Genomic DNA, 22,695 nt, shown 5'->3' with positions numbered 1-22,695 from the left:
CACATAATATAATTCAATCAACTCTATAAAATCATCATTGTTTGTTTAAAAAAATCATTTATCTTTTATATTTTGTGTATACACATCACGCATGTCTCGCTGTATAATATTTACAAACAGAGAACATAAAGTCACGAGAAGTAACAAAAACCATTGAATAATTGATGAGCAATCTCAATCTGTGGCTCATATTTTGTCTCTGAACAAGAAAAAAACATCATCTTATCTGATATTCAATCTTCAAACACCATCCTCACCATTCATCGAACACTCCTGACTCAATTCCAAAACATAAGTTAAAGAGAGAACTCCTACAAATAAATCAATAATTTCTAAAAATTTGTGTTCTTGAAACCATAATATAAGCAACTTTTTTTAAAAAAAATCCCATTTTCTAGTAATACAAGCTGCAACCATGGCTTGCCACTCAACTCTGGCTCAATCAAGAATCCCATCAAGCTCCAGGCTTCCCTCTGAGACCCTCCATTCTTTCCCTGCTCACTGCTTCTCAAAGGTCACGTTTCCTTCCCTTTGGTAAATTTAATGTTTGAGTCATGTTCTTGGTCGAAAAATATGGATAAAATTTGGTTGGTTTGGTTTGGATACTATTTAGTAAGTGGAGTAGATGTGAAATGGTTTGATTTTTTTTTTTTTTTGGGTTATTTAGAAACTGAAAGTGGCAGAATTTTCTGGCCTTAAGTCCAATGGTGGTGTCACATTTGCCAAGAATGCTAGGGAGTCTTCTTTCTTTGATGTAGTTTCTGCACAGCTCGTTCCAAAGGTACTCTCCCTGCCATTTTTCTGCTGTGAAAATTGGAATTTAATTAAATTTCCCATGTAATCCAGTAAAGGGTTCGATTCTGTTAGTCCGACGAATCTTTCGTCATCTAATCCACGAGCAAAACAGTGCCTAACCGAACATAACTGGCTATAAACTTATTTAACTGCTATATATGTGTACTTAATGTACTTAGCCTCGTGCCTTTGATCACTAGGCAGCAGGATTAACTCCGGTTAAAGGCGAAACTGTTGCGAAATTGAAGGTAGCGATAAATGGTTTTGGCCGAATTGGTAGAAACTTCATCCGCTGCTGGCATGGCCGTAAAGATTCGCCGCTTGATGTTGTTGTCATCAATGATAGTGCTGGAGTGAAAAATGTAAGAATGTATATATAAGAAATCTCCGGAAGAGAGAAAATTATTGATCAGTACTCCTTTTGTAATAATTCTGAGTAAAGTTTGAGTTTCAATGGCAGGCTCGTCACCTACTGAAGTATGATTCCATGCTCGGCACGTTCAAGGCGGACGTTAAAATAGTGGATAAAGAGACTATAAGCGTGGATGGAAAGAATATTAAGGTTGTTTCTAGTAGGGATCCTCTCCAACTTCCATGGCTTGAACTTGGAATCGACATTGTAATTGAGGTATACAGCTTTCCTTTTCGTCCATGTGATGATTTATGAAAGCGATGTTTGAGAAGTCCGACGAATCCTATGTATTTGGGAACATGCAGGGGACAGGTGTTTTTGTTGATGGTCCAGGAGCTGGAAAGCACATTCAAGCTGGAGCCAAGAAAGTTATCATCACTGCTCCTGCCAAAGGTGCTGATATTCCAACTTATGTCGTCGGTGTAAACGAACAAGACTATTCCCACGAGGTTTCGGATATTATAAGGTCAGTTAAAGTATGTACTTGAAAATTTATGAACATTTCCTCTATGGCATATGTAGTACACAAGTTGATGTCTTGGTTTGAATAATTATAGCAATGCTTCTTGCACTACCAACTGTTTGGCGCCTTTCGTTAAGGTTATGGATGAAGAATTCGGTAAGAAAACTTAGCTTTGATTCAAGATCATGGTCTCCTCTGTCTAGTCTTGTGAATTTTAAAAGTGACACGGAGAAAAATCATGCTGTTTTTCAGGCATTGTGAAGGGAACAATGACAACCACTCACTCGTACACCGGTGATCAGGTAAACTTCCAAGAGAACTTGTACTTGGATTCAAGAAATGCCACACTGAATGAACATCATATCAGAAACATTAAGCGTTTTAATTCCGTTTCGTTAACATACAGAGGCTTTTGGATGCTTCACACCGGGATCTGAGGAGGGCTAGAGCTGCAGCACTGAACATAGTGCCCACAAGCACTGGTGCAGCAAAGGCCGTTTCGCTCGTGTTGCCTCAGCTGAAAGGCAAGCTCAATGGCATTGCTCTTCGAGTGCCAACGCCTAATGTATCGGTCGTTGATCTCGTTGTAAATGTCGAGAAGAAAGGACTAACTGCTGAAGATGTCAATGCTGCGTTTAGAAAGGCATCAGAAGGGCCATTAGCCGGCGTATTAGACGTATGTGACATCCCTCTAGTGTCAGTTGACTTCCGTTGCTCTGATGTTTCAAGCACCATCGATTCGTCGTTGACAATGGTGATGGGAGACGATATGGTCAAGGTGGTGGCTTGGTACGACAACGAATGGGGATACAGGTATATGCCAGCATACACATCAAAAGACATGTAATTGTATTTTTGGTCTAAGAACTAAAATTTGACATGAACTTTTTGCAGCCAAAGAGTGGTTGATTTGGCTCATTTGGTGGCCGCGAAGTGGCCGGGGGCGACTGCGGAAGGGACTGGAGATCCATTGGAGGACTTCTGCAAGACAAGCCCTGGAGATGAGGAGTGCAAAGTTTATGAAGCTTAATGTATTCTTGTTGACATTTTTTATATGGAGTGTTAATGGGATTTTGGTTATGTTTACCCTCAAATTCGTCAAATGAAAAGAGAGGGAAATGCACAAGTGAGTGGATAAATAAGGTGTAGTTACCAAATTTGAAGTCAATCTCTCTGTAAATTATAAATTAATATTATTAATTTAATATCAACTGTGAGCCTTTATTCAAGTAATTTTGGTTCTATGGTATATTTTTTTCAATACCAAATATAAAATTATTTCATTAATGTTAGGTATTGAAAAAAAAACTCTATATATAGTTGTACATTCGATGATGTAAATGACTATTTCAATGATTATGTAACGCAACACTCAAAATTTATGGTAAAATGTCATAATTTTTTTATTTAAAAATCATGTAAAAAATAATCTTCTAATGAATATCATTTTCCACTAAGCATTCAGGCTAAAAGATTACTAAATTTGATAGAGTAAAATGATATAAACAACCTTATGAACCTTAAACAAATTAGAGAGTAAAATTGTCAGCTCACAAATCAAAATCATATATTTATAAAAGAGAAGAGAATTATCTTCGACGAACGTCAATCAAAGAAAAACGAACATATAAACGAAGTGAATTTTTTTTAAAAAAAAACACCTCGAAGCCCTACCCAAGAATAAAACGTACAAGTTAATTAAAAAAAACACAAGCAAAAAATCTCGTGTTAAAGAGAATAAATAAGAGGTTAAAATTGCAAGCTCACAAATCAAATTTATATATTTACAAATAATAATAATAATAATAATAATAATAATAATAATAATAGTAAAGTATATATATAATATAATATAATGGAAACTTTTGTGCTTCATCAAATCATAAAAACTTTATGAAACCATTTTGAAATATGATGATGGTTGATATAATTAATTTGATAGTCAATTGTTAAAAAATGAAAATGAACATGAATGAAGAGAACTATGGTAGTGTTTGAGATTGCTCCAAAAAATGCTTTTGAATTTTTTTTAAAAAAATTTCAAACTCTACCTATATATACCATACCCATAGCTTAATAAAAGAACTTAGAGAAAAGTGCATATATCACCCTTGTGAAATCTCGAATTTGCTGATAACTCCCTATGAAATTTTTTTAAGTTAATAACCCCCTGTGACACTAGATTTGTAGCATACACACCCTTCTCAGCTAAAAAATAACGAAAATGCCCTTAACTTTTTTGAATTCTTTAATTTATCACCTTTTATTGAAGATTTAAATGAAACATCAATACATTAACTTATATTTTCAATTAAGTTTATTTATACAATCACTTTAATTAATTTAAATATTAAATTATATTTAAAAAATAATTAAACTTATTACATAATTTAATGTAATAATACAATTTACTATTAAAAAATATTTCGTGTATAACAAATATTAATATAAAATAATTATATATAATTTTCATATTTATTTAACTAAAATTTGATTATTTTATTCAATTAAATTTATAATTATAAAACAAAATTAGTTTAATTATTTATTAAGTAGCGGTATTTTCGTCATTTTTTATCCAGAAGGGGTGTGTATTCTACATATCTAGAATCACAGGGGGTTATTAGCTCAAAAAAATTTCATAGGGGGTTATCAGCAAACTCGGGATTTCACAAGGGTGATATATGTTATTTCCCCAAGAACTTGATACATTACACCAAAATATTATGTTTTTTCAAATTTGGAATTTGGATATTCATTTAGTTACTTTTTTTTAGAACGAAACATAAGATTTCTCAATAGGTTCTTTTTCCACTATCCTAGGGCTCCTAGCGAATTCAAAGAGTGTCTGGCATATTATCTGCTAATGTTCATCCTCAGCAATGTCTCTAGTCTTCATAGATTCAAAACTATTTTACATTCTATTATTCGAGAAATAGACAAATTAAATAAACTATCTGATGATGCACTTCAAGATAAATGAGGAATAATCCATAAATGTTCTTAAAGAGAAAGAGGATTCTATTATAAAACTCTTTAGTAGAACAATGAGTTACAACGAAAACAACATTTTATAATACACTAGAATTGCCAAAAATTTCAAAAAAAATCATATCTCTAAAATTTTGATATCAATATCGTTTTTTAATCTGCATATATGCTTGTTATTTTTTCGATCATAGCTGAATAAAGTATCTGATGTTCCATTTCGAGACAAAATCAGCTAGGACCCTTAAATTCCCTCATCGCTCCATTTCATATGTGCTAGGAATTATATATAATTGAATGTGGTGGTGAAACAAGTGAGCCAGATACATGTTCGATTGGTTGGATAAATGTTGGGGGGAACTGAAGTCACCATCGAAAATGAACTACAAATAAATTGATAGTTGTTGAAGCAGCATGCGCACTATCATATTCATGTGGATGGACCCCATTTATAACCCAACCAAATTCAAAAAAATAAAAATAAAAATCATAGGATTGAGAACAATTTAATTTTTATCTCTAGATTCCCATATTAGAATTTTAATTATGATATTGTTTGTTAGTGTGTAATTGTCCCATATCGGTTGGATAAAATTCCTTCGAGTTTGATATATGGTCTTCAACTTTTTCCCTCTGAACTAGTTTTTGGGATCGAGTTAGATTCAAGTATATCTAAGTATCTTTAACATGGTATCAGAGTCAGATTCCACCGTTTTGTATTGAACCGTCCATAATTGAGTCACCAATTGATATATCCACGCTCAAGTGTTCATTCTTGGAGGTGTGTAACGTGTGTTAGTGTGCAATTATCTCACATTGGTTGGATAAAACTTATGAGAGTTTTATATAGGATCTTGGACAACCCTCCCTCGTTGGACTAGCTTTTAGGGTTAAGTTATGAGCAAGTCCATCATCCTTAACAATGTTTTGTATACTTTTTAAATTCATTTACTATGCAAAATAAAACAGATTTTCTTTCTAATATATATATATATATATATATATATATTCTTAATTATTGCAAGTATCCAAAAATGGCACCACCTACGAAATCATTCAAATTCTCGTATCATTAAAATTCCATTCAAAATTTTCTAAAAGAAAAAAAAACAACCCCATAATTCCCTTATTTTCAATACTTTTATGATGGTGAAATGATAACCAATTAATGGACAAAGGAACAAGAAACAAGAAAGTAATGTACCATTTCATTACATGTGGCACATAGTTGGAAGCCACCATCAAGACATTATTAAAAAAAAAATTGTTTACATATATTTGATGTGAATGTTATAAATAAGCATCTAAAATTTTGGAAAATATTAATAAACAAGTTGATGACAGGACAACTCAAAAGGATCAAATTAATTAGGTTTAATTTATTTTTGTATGCTATATATTTTATTTCATGTGGCCTAAATGAAGAATTATTTTTAATTTTTTATGTATGGATATAATGAAGTCTTGTTAAGTTGAAGTGGTATCATATTTGAATTGTATTCGAAAAAATCGATATCGGAACTTATTCAAGCAGTTCGGTTATAATTGAAATGAAATAATTTATTTTATGTATTTACAATGAGAAGTTCTAAAAAACGTAGATTTCATTCACGATAATTGAAATGTAAATTAATCAAACGAAGTAGAGAAAATGATTTTTAATGGGGTTCGGACAAAGCCATGTTCAGCCACTAAACTGTCGATTAAGAAAAAAAAATTGTTACAAAAACTAATGTATTTCTAAAATTAGATATATTACTTCTAGAATCAACATTTCTGATTCCAATAAAAAGTTGAATGCAAAACCGAATTATTTGGATACAGTTATGGTTTTTACCTGTTTTGGATATGTGTTGAACTAAAATTTTTTTATTTTATATTTAAAGGGCCAAACCAAGACAACATAAAATGAAAGTGGATTTAAAAGATGTATATAGTTTAAACATATTGGAAGAATGTTTTTATAGCTCTTCCTTACACATAATTGTCTTGATACACGAATTTTATCTTAATAGCTCGTTGTTTTTATCCTTTTTAAAAAGATAAATCCTCTTTCAACTAGCTAGAGTCTAGGAGCATTCAAACTTTGGTTAAAAATAAAAAACGTAAATTCAAATCGAAAAAAACCACATAACAAATCAAACCGAAAACTAAAATTTTTAATTCGGATTTAAATGTCAAAATAAAGTTTAAATGGTTCGTTTTCGGATCATACATGTCAAAAATGAACCGATCGAAAAAATCAAATTGTCATTTGATTTATTTATATTTTTTATTAGATCATATATTTTATGAGATGATATTTAGTGAACGAAAAAACATTTTTGAATAAATTTAGTTGATTTTTGTTTATTTCATTTATTCATATTTTATATTTAAAGGATTTAAGTATAAAATTATCTAAAAATATCATATATTATATTTAAAAATTTATTTTTATTATTAATTTAAATAATTTTCAAAACCGAATTAACCGAACCGTTTTGGTGGAAACCAAATTGAAATGAAAGAAAAACGATTCAAATATTGGATCATATATTTCTAAAATTGAAATCCAAAAGACCGAAAATCAAACTAAATCGACGGATGAACAATCATACTTTCAACGATTATCAAAACATCTAGTTTGACCAAACCTAGCCAACATAATTTTGTAATGGATCAATATAAAACGTTAAGTTAAAAAAAAAGGTCAATATAAAACGTTGAATGTGGAAAATAAATACATTGAACTAAATTCAGGTTCCATTTCACTTCTTCACTTCTTTATTTTTAGTATATTCTAGAAAATAAAATTTTCAATTTTTTTAAAAATTTTAACTGAGGTTTTTTTTTTTTTTTGAGAAATTTTAACTGTGGCTTTTGTTTAACTATTCCGAAAAATATTTCTAATCGAGTATTTTATTCTCCATCATTTTCGTCCTTCCTGTGTTTGTTACAAAATCATAATATTCTCTATTTGATTTTTTTAAAATCAAAATAAAGATAGTGAAGAAATAGAATGTATTGTTTAAAATTTCCGAATTAAACTAGAATTTAATACTCTTAAGATCTCATTCTTTATTTTAACTGTTATTTACAGGTGATGGAAAATTGATGTTAACTATATTAATAATTTTAAAATATATTTGTCAAATAATATAAAAAGTCTATGTACGTTCTTGCGTTTGAAACATATCAATAAATAAAATAATAGATATATTATTAATGCTATTTTTTTAAGTTTATTATTAATGATGTTAAGAATATGAAAGCTCACCAGTGGAATTGCTACAAAACATTCACAAAATATTAGCAATAGCTTGAACATAATAAACAAACACACACTTCTTAAAAATAATAATAATAACCCAAGGGGGTGCCAAGTTGGTGGAGTAGCTGAACTTTTGGCCAGAGGTCAGGAGTTCGATTTCTTTTACCAACACTTTCTTGGACTAGTCTGTCACACAGGGTTTGCCCAGTGTGATTTACCTGACTAGCGTAGTTTGCAGATAATTGCGTTAGTCCGGGGTTTATTCAGAGCACACCTAAAGATAGCGGCTATGGGTTCTCACGTCACAAAAAAAATAAACACACACATACGCAAATAGCAAAATAATATAAACCACATTCTTGATTCGAATAAAAATTTAATGTCTAATATCTCTGTAGTACCTGACTTGACATAAAATATTTATACACGTTGCATATTTATACAATTGAAATAATTATTTAAATATGATAGTTTTTTATAATTTTCAAATTGATGATTATATATATATATATATATATATGTCTAATAGGATCGATGTAATGTCTAAATTTTTTAGAATTATAGATATAAATAAAAAATACTTTTAAATTTTAATAATTTGAAATTTTTTAAGAAATTCATAAGATATCTTTACTATTATGTAATTTTTGAGCAATTCACGGCTACTTTGGTGTGTAATTTTGATGGTGTGTAATTTATAAGTCATCTTCATACCTTTATCTCATTTTTTTTCCATCTTTTATTCAATTTCTTATTTCTCCCCTTTTTATCTTAAATCTCACATGTTATATTATCTCTTATTGTTTTTTTAAAACAAAAAAAATCCAAATAATTAAATATGTGAGCACACGAAAACAACATACGATGATTACTAGTATTAATTATAGATAAGTTATAAATTAGTAAATACATTTTTATGATATTTTAATTAAATAAAATATAAAAATATATGTGAAACGATTTTATTGATCAATTTTATAAGACTAATATCCTATTTGGTCAATTATAAAATAATATTACTCGTAAAAATTCGTAAAATTGCCATATCACAGACGTTGATGCAAAGGGTGCCTGGGGTGTTTTTGAATATTGTGATTTAGACGTTTGTCAATCCATGCCACAAAACAAAAAAACAATGAAAAAGGAAAAAATAAATCGACAAAAACAAAATCAAAAGGCAGAGTGAATTGTAGGACTTGGGCTTGGCCTTGTCATCACTCATCACTTTACTAAAAATTTCATCCCCAGCCAAAAGAAAAGGTCATTATAATTGACATATAAAATAATACAATATGATTCCCTTTGATTAATTTTTAACTGTTATCGCCATAAATGCTCGAATTTTTTTAAGTGATTTGGTCCTTGATCTCTAAAGATTTGAGCTTTTATGCAGATTGGATCTCATGGGTTTGCTTCCGATCTTTTTCAGAGTGAATCTTGAAATGGGCTCTGGGGAATGAGCTTCGGTGGACAATAGTGAAGCTGAAAATGCTTTGGTTTTGATTTGAAGGTCCGTTTGTTGTTCTTCTTTTTCCTTTTTTGGTTTGCCATTTTTGTTGAATCTCACCTGCTTTTGGCAATTTCTTGCCTTTCCATTTACGTACGGATTATAAGGTATTCGCAACTTACCTTTCTTGGCGTTCACATCGTGTGATTTTTTGCTTGTAGTTTGTGGGCCTTAGCACATTTCAGATCTTGATTTTAAACTTTCTTGGTTGTGATTTTTAGCCTGTTCTTGTTTTTGATTTGGTAATTTGGGTTTCAGTTGGTTTATGGATCTGTAATTTGATTTCTTGTGCTTGTTGACTTTAATCTTGCGTTTCAGTGAGTTGGGATGGGGGAATTGGAGATCATTTTTCTGGGAGTGGAACGGCCCTTCTTGAGATTTTTCTTTAATTTTCAGAATTTGTAATTCTTGAATCAAGAGCGGTACTCATATTTCTGTGAGTTTGTAACAGGCTAGCAAATGAGGCGAATTAATGGATTTTGTAGTTTGTGGTTTTTAGGGTCACTTATTTAGGAGGGGATTCTATCCAAAGTTGTATGGTATCTGTTAATTTACTTTTGAATCTTTTTCTTGGTTGATCTGTAAATACTTGACATAACTCGGCCTAGTCGGACTGATATGTTGTTGGTGCAAGAAACATGCTTAAACTCTCTTTGATGTATTTGTGTAGGTGGCGGAAGCAGAATGGATTTAGTGTTGCCTATATTAGATTGCTTCTGTTTGACTAAAATAAGGGTGTAAGATGTCCTCGCCAAGATTAACAGGGGAAGACTATATTGATCGTGATATTGAGTCTTTGAGTGTTTCCAAACGTCTTGTGAGGAGTATGAGCCAGAAATTTAAAAAAAAGAACCAAAAAATCGAAGTTCAAGAAGATGAGGTGTCTGGCATGTCTTTGAGATGTCTTTCACTTTATGGTCGTGGTGGAGGTTGCAAAGTAGGCGCTGACACAGGTGAAGATTATGGTGATTCATGCAGTAGAAGAAGGTCAAGTGCAAGTGAGGAGGGAAAAGGGTACGCTATGATATGTGGAACCGAGGAAGCAACTGTTGATTGCTTTGCCTATGGTATGAAGGAGAAATTTTGGAGGAAGAACAATAGAAAGCTTCTAACATTTAACACAGCGCAACAAAACAATACCATGAATGCACGTCTTCCGGATGACATTCTTGAGATGTGCTTGGTTCGACTCCCACTGACGAGTCTGATGAATGCCCGTCTTGTCTGCAAGAAATGGAGAAACTTGACGACAACTCCTAGGTTCATGCAAATGAGGAGGGAAGGCTTGTTCCAAAATCCATGGTTATTTGTGTTTGGTGTCGTGAAAGACGGTTATTGTTCTGGAGAGATACATGCATTTGATGTTTCCCTTAACCAATGGCACAAATTAGATTCTCATGTTCTGAAAGGAAGATTTTTGTTCTCAGTTGCGAGCATCCAGGATGATATTTTTATCGTCGGGGGTTGTTCTAGCTTGACCAACTTTGGGAGGGTGGATAGGAGCTCATTCAAGACTCACAAAGGTGTATTGGCATTTAGCCCCTCGACTAAATCATGGCGTAAAGTTGCTGCCATGAAGTATGCTAGATCGTCACCCATATTAGGAATTTCAGAGTTCAGTTCCGATTGTTTGATAATTAGAAATCAACAAAACCGAACTGACAGACGTTTCTACAGGGCAAGAGTTGGCGGTGTATCCGATGTTTATGAGGATCCACACCGACTCTCAGTTAGACGCCAATCTAGGCACTCTCTTGATGAAAATGACAACTCGCTGATTCCCAGTATCAAGACATACAAATTTGTTAGGCAAAAACACGAAAGCTCACACAGCAAAGATAGTAGAAAATTCATAATGATTGCTGTTGGAGGTCTTGGATCATGGGATGAACCGTTGGATTCCGGGGAAATCTATGATTCTGTATCAAATAAATGGACAGAGATTCAAAGGTTACCTCTAGATTTTGGCGTTACTTGTTCCGGTGTCATATGTAACGGGGTTTTCTATGTTTACTCAGAGAGTGACAAACTTGCTGGATACGACGTAGAAAGGGGATACTGGACCAGAATCCAAACTACCCCCTTCCCTTCCCGTGTGCATGAATATTATCCAAAACTTATATCCTGCAAGAATCGGCTATTCATGCTCTCGGTTTCTTGGTGCGAAGGAGATGGTCAAATTGGCCGGAGAAACAAAGCTGTTAGGAAGCTTTGGGAACTTGATCTTGAGTATCGATCTTGGACAGAAGTTTCTGTACATCCTGATGCCCCAATGGATTGGAACGCAGCATTTGTGGCTGATGAAGACCTTATTTTCGGGGTCGAAATGTTTAAGATTTTTGGACAGGTATTGGATTTCCTCACTATGTTCAACATTTCCGACGCTGGAACAACGAACTGGTGTCATATTTCAAGGAATCACGTGGCGCATGACTTGGATGCTTCTTCCTGCATGACAAAATCAATGGCAGTGCTTCGTTTGTAACTACGGTAGATCTGATTTGCTTCTCTGTATGATTTTATTTGTGGCAACTTTTCTTGAATTCTTTCCTATCAACTTGCAGCAACATTTATTTATTTTTATTTGTTCTCGTATGAAGAATGATTTTTTGGGCCTAGCATGTGTGTATTTTCACAAGCATATATAATATAAATTATAAGCTCTGTTTAGCTTGCGTTTTGTGAACATAAAATGATACTTGCAAAAGGCTAAATATCAACACATTTGAAAAACAAATACAATATATTCATCTGAGAGAAGATGTATTCACAAACATGCAGAAAAGAAAGATGTTCCTAGTTCTAATGTGTGACCAGATTACACTTCAGCACCTACTATAAATTCTTCAAACAATGTAAATTTACAACTCGGAATTCCAAAGAACATGAGAGAAAGTACATACAGAATCCTTACAGACTAAGAAGCTGTATCAAGCAAATTTATCATCACTTTTTTGTAAAGATACTGGAGAACTTGGGGAATTTATCCACATGCTGCAAGGCATGCTCAGCTATCTGCCGTGTTCGATAATCTCCATGTTGGAAAGCATCCACGAGCGCCGTACTTAAATTGGGATTATCAGAAACTACATAAGCTATTTCATCACTTCTCAATAATCTTTCGACAGCCCATACCGACCTCTTTCTTAGACTCTCGTTTCGTTTTTCGAGTAAAATGTCAAGTATAGGCTTCACTCCATCTGCATCTAGCAACACTTGAACTCCTTGTTCTGTATCAACACCATCATCTAATAAAGTGGACAGAGCCTCTAATGCTGCTTCCACCACCTTGTCATTAGTGTGGTCCAAAAGGGCCACCAACTTGTCTGTGGCATGCCCTTCTAAGAGACAAAATGTTTCTTTCAAAGAACAAATCCCACGATGAACCCTACACAATCCAGTTATGACTGGTGGTTTGCTTAAACAAGGGAAAATGGAGGCACAAAATCCTGGAGCAGGAAACTCGGGTAGCTTAGTCAAGTTTATAGATTCTTGGGATAAGTTCTTTAAAGCCGTGGCTGATACCATCTGCACGTTGTCCAGCCCATTGGCTTGTAGAAGGTCTATGAAAAGTGATGCTAGATTGTTAACCTGACAAAGAGCGAGAGCAGCCCCTGAGTCCTCGGACAAAACAAATGTAATTCTCGCTAATACCTTCACAAGTCCTTCTAAATAAGGGGTCATGAAGCGGCTGCCTCTCATTTCCCCCTGTCGAATCCGTATTATTCGGGAAATAAGCAGCTGAAATGCCCCTTCATCTAGCATCTGTCTGGTGAGGCCTGTATCCCTTTCAGGGAGATCGGCTAAAAGCCTAGCAGCTGCTGCCTGCTCCTCGGTCATTCCTGTATTCTCAAATATCACCTTCATTAGGCTACCGAGTTGACCAGATGAAACACGTAAACAACCAGCTAATTCCGGTCCCATTTGTGGCGCAAGATTTTGAAGAAGCTTTATCGAGGCCGCCCTTAAATCCCTCTGAGGAACTTCAATAAACTGAACCAAACTAATAGTGGCACCAGAACTTTTGATAGCAGAAACGACACTTGATACAGTTGTGGGAGAGCTGGTCAACCCGACAAGTACTTGGAGAAGCTTGCACTCAATTGCTGGCCCGGTGTTGCTGATAAGATGTAGGAGGCTGTGGATTATTTCCTCAGAGACCAGTGTCTGGTTGTTCGGTCCAACTGGGATCGAATCAAAATCATGTCCAGAATTCACAACATTTGCAAGAATGGTTGCCGAAACTTCTTTCAACCGTATGGGAAGGTGATTAGCACCAACGGTGAACAAATCCTTAACAAGAGGAGGGAGGATACCGATTTCTATCAAAACCTCGGCACTAGCCTCGTCTGATGAGATCTGGTTTAAAGCTTTGAGAGCCGCCTCTCTGGATTGCATATTATTGTTCGTCATAAGATTAATAAGCGAATAGCCAACAGTTCTGGCCACAAAGACCTTCACATCATTGTTTAGTACCAGTTCTCCAAGAAAGGCAGCCATCGATATCTTAGTTTCTGGGGAGCCTGCAATGATTCATATCAAACTTTTATTGCAGTTCGACTTTTAGTAAATTTATCTGCAAGCCCTTAAAAAATCATATCATTATTGCAACTCTATCACTAGCATAAGGCTTTTTTTCATCGACATCCATAATAATATTTCAAAAGAATGATAAATCTAACATAAAAAGGGTATTGAGGTTGCTGGGTGCACCTTCAAGCAGTGTTCTCAGGAGAGGCTGCAATCTTCCACATTCAGCCATTTGTCTTACGTTGTTCTCACACTTTTCCAGATTCTCTAAGGTTTTTTCAGCTTTTTCAACAGTTACAAGGTTTTCAGAATCACTGCTAGCCATTCCTACTAAAATAAGAATAGCTCCATTCACTGAACCAATCTTTTCGCATAGTGTTTCGGATTCAGAGAGCTCATAAAGTAAAGAAACGGCTTCTTCCCTCTCTTTGGATTGCTCATGGGATAAAAATTTGACAATGGTGCGCACAGTGTCCCCTTCAGCCATTATGTCCTGCAAAACCGACAGTGTTGAGTAGTTGTCATAAACGACAACTTGAACTGAAACAGACGTTTAAAATGCAAAATAAACCATCAACCTTTGACAACCTTATTATCAAAGTCTCCCTCCACCACAATTTGAAGTGTTTCAAGAGCCATGCAGCGAACTCGACGACTACTGCTCTTCAGCACATCGATGATCATAGGCATCAGCTCTGCATTACGAATTACTTGCCTATTTGCTTGACTTTTGTGGCAGAGATTCTGAACGAACTTCAAAGCTCGTCGAATATCATTCTCTGGGCTGTTCAAGGATAACGACCTACGAGCCATGTCAAGCTTAGCAGCTTCGTTTCTTGCATTCCATTCTTCAATCGTTTGCTGTAAAGCGATACTTGGACTTATTTCTGTGCTTCTTAACTCTCTCAAAGTTAGAGGGCAAACCGGCCTTCTGCCACTCTCTCGGCAATCCCTGAACCATTTCTCAATCGCCTCTCTCTCGAAAGTTTTCCCATTTTCCAATGTCACAGGACGTCTCATCACCTGTTTGGTTAAGGGACATATGAAAGCATCATAAATAGGCTCTATATGTAGTCTATCAAAATGGTGGCTGTCATCTGAGTATTCATCCTCTCCATGACTTCCATCCCAGCTCCCAGCCATGAAAATTCAGAGCAACTGTAATAAACAAAAAGAAAAAAAACAGCATTATTATCGTTTCCTTTTGCCGGATTGGAGTCTATTACAAAAACAGCGTGAGAACTTGCTTCTTGTGCTCACAAGTCACAACAAAGAAGCTCCAGTTTGCAAACTCAGCTTGAGTTTTTTTTTTCCCTTTTTCCTTTTTCTTAAGAATGTGTTCGCGAGCTCACATCCCGAACTTCAAGATTGGCTCGCGAGTGCAGCTTGAATTCATAAAATTTTCTCATTACATATTCGCGAGCTTAGATGACTAGCTTGGCTCACGAGCTTGACCTTAATTTTCTAATCTACATTACTAAAATGTTAAAAAAAAGTGTTTAAAATTTTCACAAGCATATAAAGCTAAGCTCGAGGCTCAGGCTCTAAGAAAGCACAAGATCAAGTTCCAGAAAAACCTTGACAGTGACAAAGCCATTTCAATTTGCAGATTGGAATGCTTTGCACAAAAACAAAAGCCCAGAATAGCAAATAAAAACCTGGATCCACATTCAACCTAGCAAACAATATCATCTGCTTCACATGAAAACAAGCAAGTTCAACGTAGAAACATCACCTCGAAAAAAAACACAGCGTGCTAATGAATCAAAAACCAGACCCGCATCAAACTCCAATCAGCAATCGAAATTGACATAAAATTAGAACACAAATGATCTTGGATCGATCATGGGGTTTCCGCTCGATTCCTCCGAATGAATAAATTAAAAAATGGCGAAAAATGGAAGAGTTGACCGAGACAACCAACAGTCAACGATGATGTTCTGTAGATTGTACGCGATGGTTGAGGCTGGGGAAATGGGGAAGAAGGAGGGAGAAGAAGGAGTAGCAGAACAAAATTGCATTCTAGTCCCTTGCCTCAACCGTTGACTTTGACATCCCATCATTCATAATCATATACATAGCTTTGAATTCTTACCAATTGACTGGTCCACACTCCACACAACAATGATGACTCACATGCACACACAATGTTTTTAATATGCTTCACAACTACTGTTGGCATGTTTGGATCTCCTTGCGTTGTTCGCTGCGTCTCGTGGGACGTCGTATGACGTTCACATCAATATTTTTTTAAAAAAAAATAAAATAAAAAATCTGATGGTGCTACCGGTTGAGTCGATGCTACCCGCAAGGTAGTGCTCTGCGAATGACATGACGGTTTATGATTTGTTAAAATCAGTGGGCCCTACGTGGAACCCATTAATTTCGACGAAAAATTTCATCCTATCCCATGAGTTTTACCCTCATGTGATAGGTGAAAGCACATGATTGGTCAAATTATGCGGACCCTACATGATTGATGTGGGGTCTCCATAATTTGAACTAATGAAAGAGTTTCACCTACCCCATGCGATAATGCCCATGAGATAGGATCGAAGTAACCAATTTTTATCAATCATGGGGTTACATGTCACCCGCAAGATAATGCCCTACGGGCGACATGTACTAAACCGGTGCTACCAATTCATTGTCACACGAACGCCATTGTTGCCTGTCTAATGCGGGAGGAAGGTAAACTTACTTTATATTAGCGGACGGTGATGTTTGTTTGTTTTTTTTTTTGTTTGTTTTTTTTTAAATGAAAGTTATCAATTTTTTTTAATTGAAATGATAAGAGATCGGATGAAAATGGTTTTGTAAGATATGAAATTGAGTGATTAAAGAACGTTTTCGAATTGTGAAAAAATTCACCAATAAAAAAGATTTAGATGGTGTTTGGGAGAGCTTTTAAGCTCTAAAAAAGCTTAAGGATCTGTTTGGTAAATTTTTTTAGAAACGGCTTATAAGCTGTTAAAATAAGATGTTTGACAGTTTATAAGCTGTTTTTAAAAAAGTAAGGGGGGAGGTACTTTTTAAAAAAAGATCTTATTTTAACATTCTATCTCTCTAAAATATCCTTAAATATTTTAATAAATCTCCATCATATCCTCCACCTATTAAATATTAAATATTATTTTTTAAAAAATTCCAAATCACATAAATTTTTCTAAAATAAAAATATTATAACAATTTTATTTTTTTAATATATGTTTATTCTAAAACTATTTTTATATATGTATAACTCGAAACATTATTTTCATATAATTATATCCTTTTTGGTAATTTCGATGATAAAAAGATCTTATAATACCAAACACATCAACATCTTTAAGTTAATTAAAATAAGTTTATCCAAACACTTTAACAGCTTATTTTTAAAATAAGTTGTTCTAACAGCTTATAAGCTCGTAAAACAGTTTTTAAGCTCTAGGAGCTTATATCTATTTTTCTATTAATCTATTTTTTCTATAAAAAGAGCCAATAAAAGGGCTAAAATTCTTGACTATGAATTTACGATTGAGCACTTTATTTCTTTTTGGTGTGTGCTTTTAGCGTGGACAATGTGTGAAAAAAATGAGAGCAAAAATAGGAGTAAATTTGGATTATTGATTTATTAATTAGATTGGTCAATGTTTTTATTTTTTCGAGTTGCGTTGATTATATTTAGTTAGATTAACCTATTTGCACAATTTACGAGTTGTCATCTTTGTTGTTTGTGTTGCATTTATATTTTGCATCATTTAAAAATGAGTAACCTTTGTGCTTTTAGCGTTGGCAATGTGTGAAAAAAATGAGAGCAAAATAGGGGTAAATTTGGATTATTGATTTATTAAGATTGGTCAATGTTTTTTTATTTTTCTGTGTTGCATTGTAGTTGCTTAAAGTTATATGTGATATTTTATTATAAATAAATTAATAAATTAATAATTTTTTATTATTTAATTTTAAAATTAAAATAAAAGCTAAATATTTTAGCTTGATCTAATTGTATCCCCAATATGCTTAACGATGAGAGCATGCTTGGTTATGGTTGCCAAATTATGAATCAAAATTAATTCATTCAAAGTTTAAGAGAAATTAATTAGAGTTAATTTTATTCTTATTATATATATATATATATATATATATAATAAGAATATATATTTAAATTTAAGAGTCAACTTTATATGATAATATTAAATTCAATACAGAAGACCATATGGATAGAAATAAATATAAATAACGACAATAAATTTACTGAAACAAAAGTAAACCGAAGGATAGAAAACCAAAGTTCGGAAAACCAATAAATACTTATGCTAAAATAAACGTGTTAAATAAAATATAATTTTTAATGTCATATAGTACTTGAGTTTTCAAAGTTCATATTTTTATTCAAATTTTGTGGTCATCAAATGGGAGAGATTGTTGGGAATGGAAACACAATCAATCTTACTTTGATGGTAACGAAGCTTGTTAGTGTTTTTAACATATTTACGCAACTGTGTAGTTGATAGATCAAATTTTGGAAGTTTTGAGAAGATGCAACTCAAATCCAGCTAAGATGAATTTATGGCAAGCTAAAGTATTTCGATAATATCTCATATATCGATAATCCAAATGATCAGCCATCAAGTCGGTTGAACAGCCAACTCAAAAATCTACAAATCATAGTTCATGTCGGCAGAGTGCATTTGTATTTTATTCAGGCGAAATATTGGTCTCAATATCTACCTCGGTCGAATTAAAACATCAATTAACCAACTTAGTAAAACCAGCTCTAATATTTTGTCTGCATCTCTCAGCCCGATTATCGAAATAGAATGATTCAACATGTGTTACAAAGACAAACAATGATCTACAAATTATTTTGACAAATCAAAGTTTGAATCGGACCTTACAAAGCTAATAAATAGCATTGAAGTTGCCGGTTATGTACTCGAATTCAGCTAAATTGAATCTATAAAACAGCCAAGTATTTTGATATTTTACGTGAGAGATACGCTAATGTATAAAACAATATAGCTATGGTAATCCAGTGCACACCGAAGGTAGCGGCTGCGGGTTTCCACGTCAAAAAAAAAAATATAACTATGGTAATTATGTTTATTATTCAAAACTATCGTTCTCATGTTCTGTTATAAGTTACATGATTGGATGCAAAACGGAACAGTATCTCTTGGTGTAAACATGAAACATAGGAAGAAAACAAAAGAAATCACAGAAAACTTCAATATTTTATTGATTTATTAAATTTCTTGGTTTTGTGATATTTTTTTGCATATTTTTTTATTCTTGCTTTCGTAGGAAACTTAGAGATCCTTTGAAACCAATGAAACTGTTTTATGCATATTTCATTTCTTTAACGAGTGTCAAGAAGTTTTGTCAGCGTAGAACAATAATATTTTGGAGGTAATTAAAGATGATGTCACTTTTGTAATATTTTAGATTTATTACTCGATCTTCACAATCCTTGCATTATTTTAAATTAAGATTGCGAAAATTGTGGGGGAGGAATGGAATAACGTGATAAAGAAACTGATAAGTGAATTTTATGCACTTAATTTATATATGATTTGAATTGGATTTTGTTATGTATGGAGTGGATTTTATGCGTGTTAGTTGTTGTTTTTGTGAGATGCAAGGAATGACGCAAAAGTAGAGAGAAGAAGCGGAAAGCCGAATTACGTGACAGCAAACTTCAGAAAATTACTGGGAATTTTTAGAACATCCAAATCCAATCTTCACCGTTCAAATTGAAGATTAGGATGTTTAAAGTTGCTGTCAAAATTTCAGCTCGATCCGACGGCTAGAACTCTAGTTATGATTTTTACAAAAATGCTGCGCAGATGGTGAAATGGAAGAACAAGTAGCACCCCAACTCCATATTCCTAGCGCTCCAGCGCCCGTAAATTCATGTCCAGAGCACTCCAGTGCCTCCTTTTGAGCGCTCCAGCGCCAGACGTCTTTCATTGAAAAATAAAATACGAAACTTGAGTGCCCCAGCGCCGAATAATTAGCGCTCCAGCGCTGCGTAGTCTCCAAAAATATGGAAAGTCTCTAATCGAGTTTAAAAAGGATTTTATGGCTTATTTTGAGAGGATACGAGGGTTTATAAAGTTTTCAGAGCATAGATACGGCTATTGAGAGTTTTGAAGTGCACAAGAGCTCGAGAATTTGATGAGAAGACGGAAGACGGCGGCATCAGGCGACGGAAAAGCTTAATTTTACTTCGTTCTAGTTTTTCTTTAAACTCTATTTTTCTAGTTTGATGGATTATTTGAAGAACAAGTTTTGTTTGATCTTTGAATTTGTTATGAACTAATTTCTTAGTCTAGAGGTAGACGGATCTTGACTGGAAACCATGATTGAGATATTTTGATTTATATATTTGAATTCTTCGCACATTTTATTTGTGTTTTTTTGATTTTAATGCTTTCAATTTACTGGTCATATATGGAATGATAATTGATTTAGAATCTATCACTCGAGAGAGGTATTAGAAAATAATAGGAATTCTTGGCTAATAAACTAGAAGATTTTATAATTGAACAATCATTAGAAATAAATTGTGGTGTACAGTCAAGTGAAGTCGAACCTCTAGCATTCATCGCTTATTGAATTTTCATCTCGTGAACTCGTGGTTATTTATTTTTGTTTCTTGCAAATTTTAGTTTGATATAACTCAAATCATTCTCGTATCTCTACATAGGATTAAGATTTTATTAGTTGCAAATATTTGATATAATATCATTTATTCATTATCCGTGGGATCGACTTGGACTTAATTCCTATATTATAACTTGACATCGTGCGTTTGCGAGCAAAAAACATGCAACAAGTTTTTGGCGTCGTTTTCGGGGATTGAATTTTATTTGATTTATATTAAATTGTGCTAATTAGTCTTAATTTTGATTTAGAGCATTTTATTTTATTTTGTTGGTTCTAATTTTAAAATTTTTCTTGTCTATGCAGTTTATGAGAAAAAGCCAAAGTTTGAGAAATCGAAAAAACTGCTAAAGCTTTGAGAAAAGCTAGAAGAGAAGAGCTGCAACAAATGACTGAAGAAAGGGAAAGAGCTGTCAATAATGCTCCGGTGCCAATCAAAGATCACTTTCGACTGGTGATCAATAATCATTATTATGGGATAGCTCGGCAGAACATCACGGCAAATAATTTTGAGTTGAAGTCAGCTCTGATTAATATGGTGCAGCAGAATCAGTTCAGGGGTGCAGCTACTGAAGATCCAAATCTGCATCTGCGTACTTTTCTGGAGATTGCTGACACAGTGAAGATTCATGGTGTTACTAAGGATACCATCAGACTACGATTGTTCTTGTTCTCTCTTAGGGACAATGCTCGTAGTTGGTTGCAGTCACTACCTATTGGAAGCATCACTACATGGGAGGACATGACATCTAAATTTTTGGCTAAGTATTTTCCGCCCGCCAAGTCTGCCCAGCTGAAAATTGAGATCACTACTTTCAAACAGCAAGATTTTGAGCGCTTTATGAAGCTTGATAGCGGTACAAGGAGTTTCTTAGGAAGTGTCCAAACCATAATTTTCTGGATTGGGAACAGATTGAGTTATTCTACAATGGTTTGAATGGCCCAACGAGGATTTCTGTGGATGCTGCAGCTGGAGGTTCAATATTTTCTAAATTTCCTGAACATGCTTATGATATGCTTGAGCAAATGACTGTTAACAGTTATCAGTGGCCGAGTGAGAGATCTGTAATAAGGAAGTCTGCTGGAATTCATGAGGTTGATGCATTCACTGCTTTGACTGCTCAGATGTCTACTATTTCTACACAGTTGGCTGCACTGACCAAAGGGAATCAAAGTTCTATTAAGACAGCATCGCTAGCGATTGCCGTAAATTCTGCTGATGGATTTGAGAGTGTGGAGCAAGCTCAATATGTGAACAACAGAAATTACAACAACTATCGAGGTAATCCTGTACCCAATCAATATCATCCTAGTTTGCGTAATCATGAGAATTTTTCATATGCAAATAATAATAATGTGTTGAATCCTCCTCCGGGATACAATACAAATAAGGGTGAGGGTAAGCCTCCTTTGGAGGATGTTGTTAATGCTTTTGTGCAGGAATCAAGCAAGAGGATGGCAAGGACTGATACTCGCATAGACAGCTTAGAGACGCACATGGCCAACATGGGTGCTGTATTGAAATTCATGGAGACTAGCATTGGGCAGTTGGCGAACGCACTGAAAGATAATAACAGATGCCAATTCCCAAGTAATACTGAGGTGAATCCCAAGGAGCAGTGTAATGATATCACGTCGAGGAGTGGGGAGCAGATGGATAATGAAGAGGGAAAATATGAGAGCAAGACGTCTGAAAAAGTTGCAGTTGACGAGAAGAAGGTCGAGGAGAAAGAGTCTGAACCTGAGCAGAAACCAATGTACAAACCTCCTCTTCCATACCCCCAAAGGTTCAAGAAGAAGGAAGTGGACGAGCAGTTCTCAAAATTCTTGGAGATTTTCAAGAAGATACATATCAACATCCCTTTTGCTGATACTTTGGCACAAATTCCAAATTATGCAAAGTTTATTAAAGAGGTGATGTCCAAGAAAAAAAGGCTGCAAGAGAATGAGGTGGTGAGCTTAACTGAAGAATGTAGTGTTGTGCTCCAAAAGAAGATGCCACAAAAGCTGAAGGATCCAGGGAGTTTTAATATTCCTTGCACTATTGGTTCTTCTTATTTTAATAGTGCACTTTGCGATCTAGGAGCTAGCATTAACCT

General features: G+C 34.2%; 3 protein-coding genes and 1 non-coding gene across 7 annotated transcripts; 2 read left to right on the top strand and 2 right to left on the bottom strand.

The window, feature by feature from the left end:
- The first annotated feature begins 185 nt into the window (after nt 1-185).
- LOC140887373 (glyceraldehyde-3-phosphate dehydrogenase B, chloroplastic-like) lies at nt 186-2,899 on the top strand. The gene is made up of 9 exons (XM_073294594.1): nt 186-514; nt 668-781; nt 996-1,157; nt 1,256-1,423; nt 1,513-1,673; nt 1,765-1,826; nt 1,923-1,972; nt 2,077-2,483; nt 2,565-2,899. Exons 1-9 carry the CDS (start codon nt 416-418, stop codon nt 2,698-2,700), a joined length of 1,359 nt encoding a protein of 452 aa, XP_073150695.1. The 5' UTR covers nt 186-415; the 3' UTR covers nt 2,701-2,899.
- A 6,179-nt stretch (nt 2,900-9,078) lies between these two features.
- LOC140889845 (F-box/kelch-repeat protein At5g42350-like) lies at nt 9,079-12,030 on the top strand. Of its 3 annotated transcripts, none has more exons than XM_073297585.1 (3): nt 9,079-9,171; nt 9,305-9,421; nt 10,089-12,030. In XM_073297585.1, exon 3 carries the CDS (start codon nt 10,161-10,163, stop codon nt 11,901-11,903), a length of 1,743 nt encoding a protein of 580 aa, XP_073153686.1. In that variant the 5' UTR covers nt 9,079-9,171; nt 9,305-9,421; nt 10,089-10,160; the 3' UTR covers nt 11,904-12,030. The 3 variants fall into 3 exon arrangements, with proteins under 3 accessions (XP_073153686.1, XP_073153691.1, XP_073153680.1); XM_073297590.1 differs by lacking the exon at nt 9,079-9,171 and adding an exon at nt 9,737-9,854 and having other exon boundaries at nt 9,205-9,421; XM_073297579.1 differs by lacking the exon at nt 9,079-9,171 and having other exon boundaries at nt 9,205-9,421.
- A 111-nt stretch (nt 12,031-12,141) lies between these two features.
- LOC140877791 (U-box domain-containing protein 44-like) lies at nt 12,142-15,988 on the bottom strand. 2 transcript variants are annotated; one of them, XM_073281371.1, is made up of 4 exons: nt 15,684-15,988; nt 14,537-15,106; nt 14,132-14,441; nt 12,142-13,941 (listed from the first exon to the last, which is right to left on the bottom strand). In XM_073281371.1, exons 2-4 carry the CDS (start codon nt 15,089-15,091, stop codon nt 12,365-12,367), a joined length of 2,442 nt encoding a protein of 813 aa, XP_073137472.1. In that variant the 5' UTR covers nt 15,092-15,106; nt 15,684-15,988; the 3' UTR covers nt 12,142-12,364. The 2 variants fall into 2 exon arrangements, with proteins under 2 accessions (XP_073137472.1, XP_073137477.1); XM_073281376.1 differs by lacking the exon at nt 15,684-15,988 and having other exon boundaries at nt 14,537-15,664.
- A 5,399-nt stretch (nt 15,989-21,387) lies between these two features.
- Nucleotides 21,388-21,492, bottom strand: LOC140876816 (small nucleolar RNA R71). The gene has a single exon (XR_012149048.1). It is a non-coding gene; the product is annotated as a small nucleolar RNA R71 (small nucleolar RNA).
- Between the last annotated feature and the right edge of the window lie 1,203 nt (nt 21,493-22,695).

This window comes from Henckelia pumila, chromosome 1, assembly GCF_033568475.1.
Source record: "Henckelia pumila isolate YLH828 chromosome 1, ASM3356847v2, whole genome shotgun sequence".
NCBI lineage: Eukaryota > Viridiplantae > Streptophyta > Magnoliopsida > Lamiales > Gesneriaceae > Henckelia > Henckelia pumila.
Note: the sequence above shows the minus strand (reverse complement) of the source record. Positions and strands in the feature narration are given on the sequence as shown.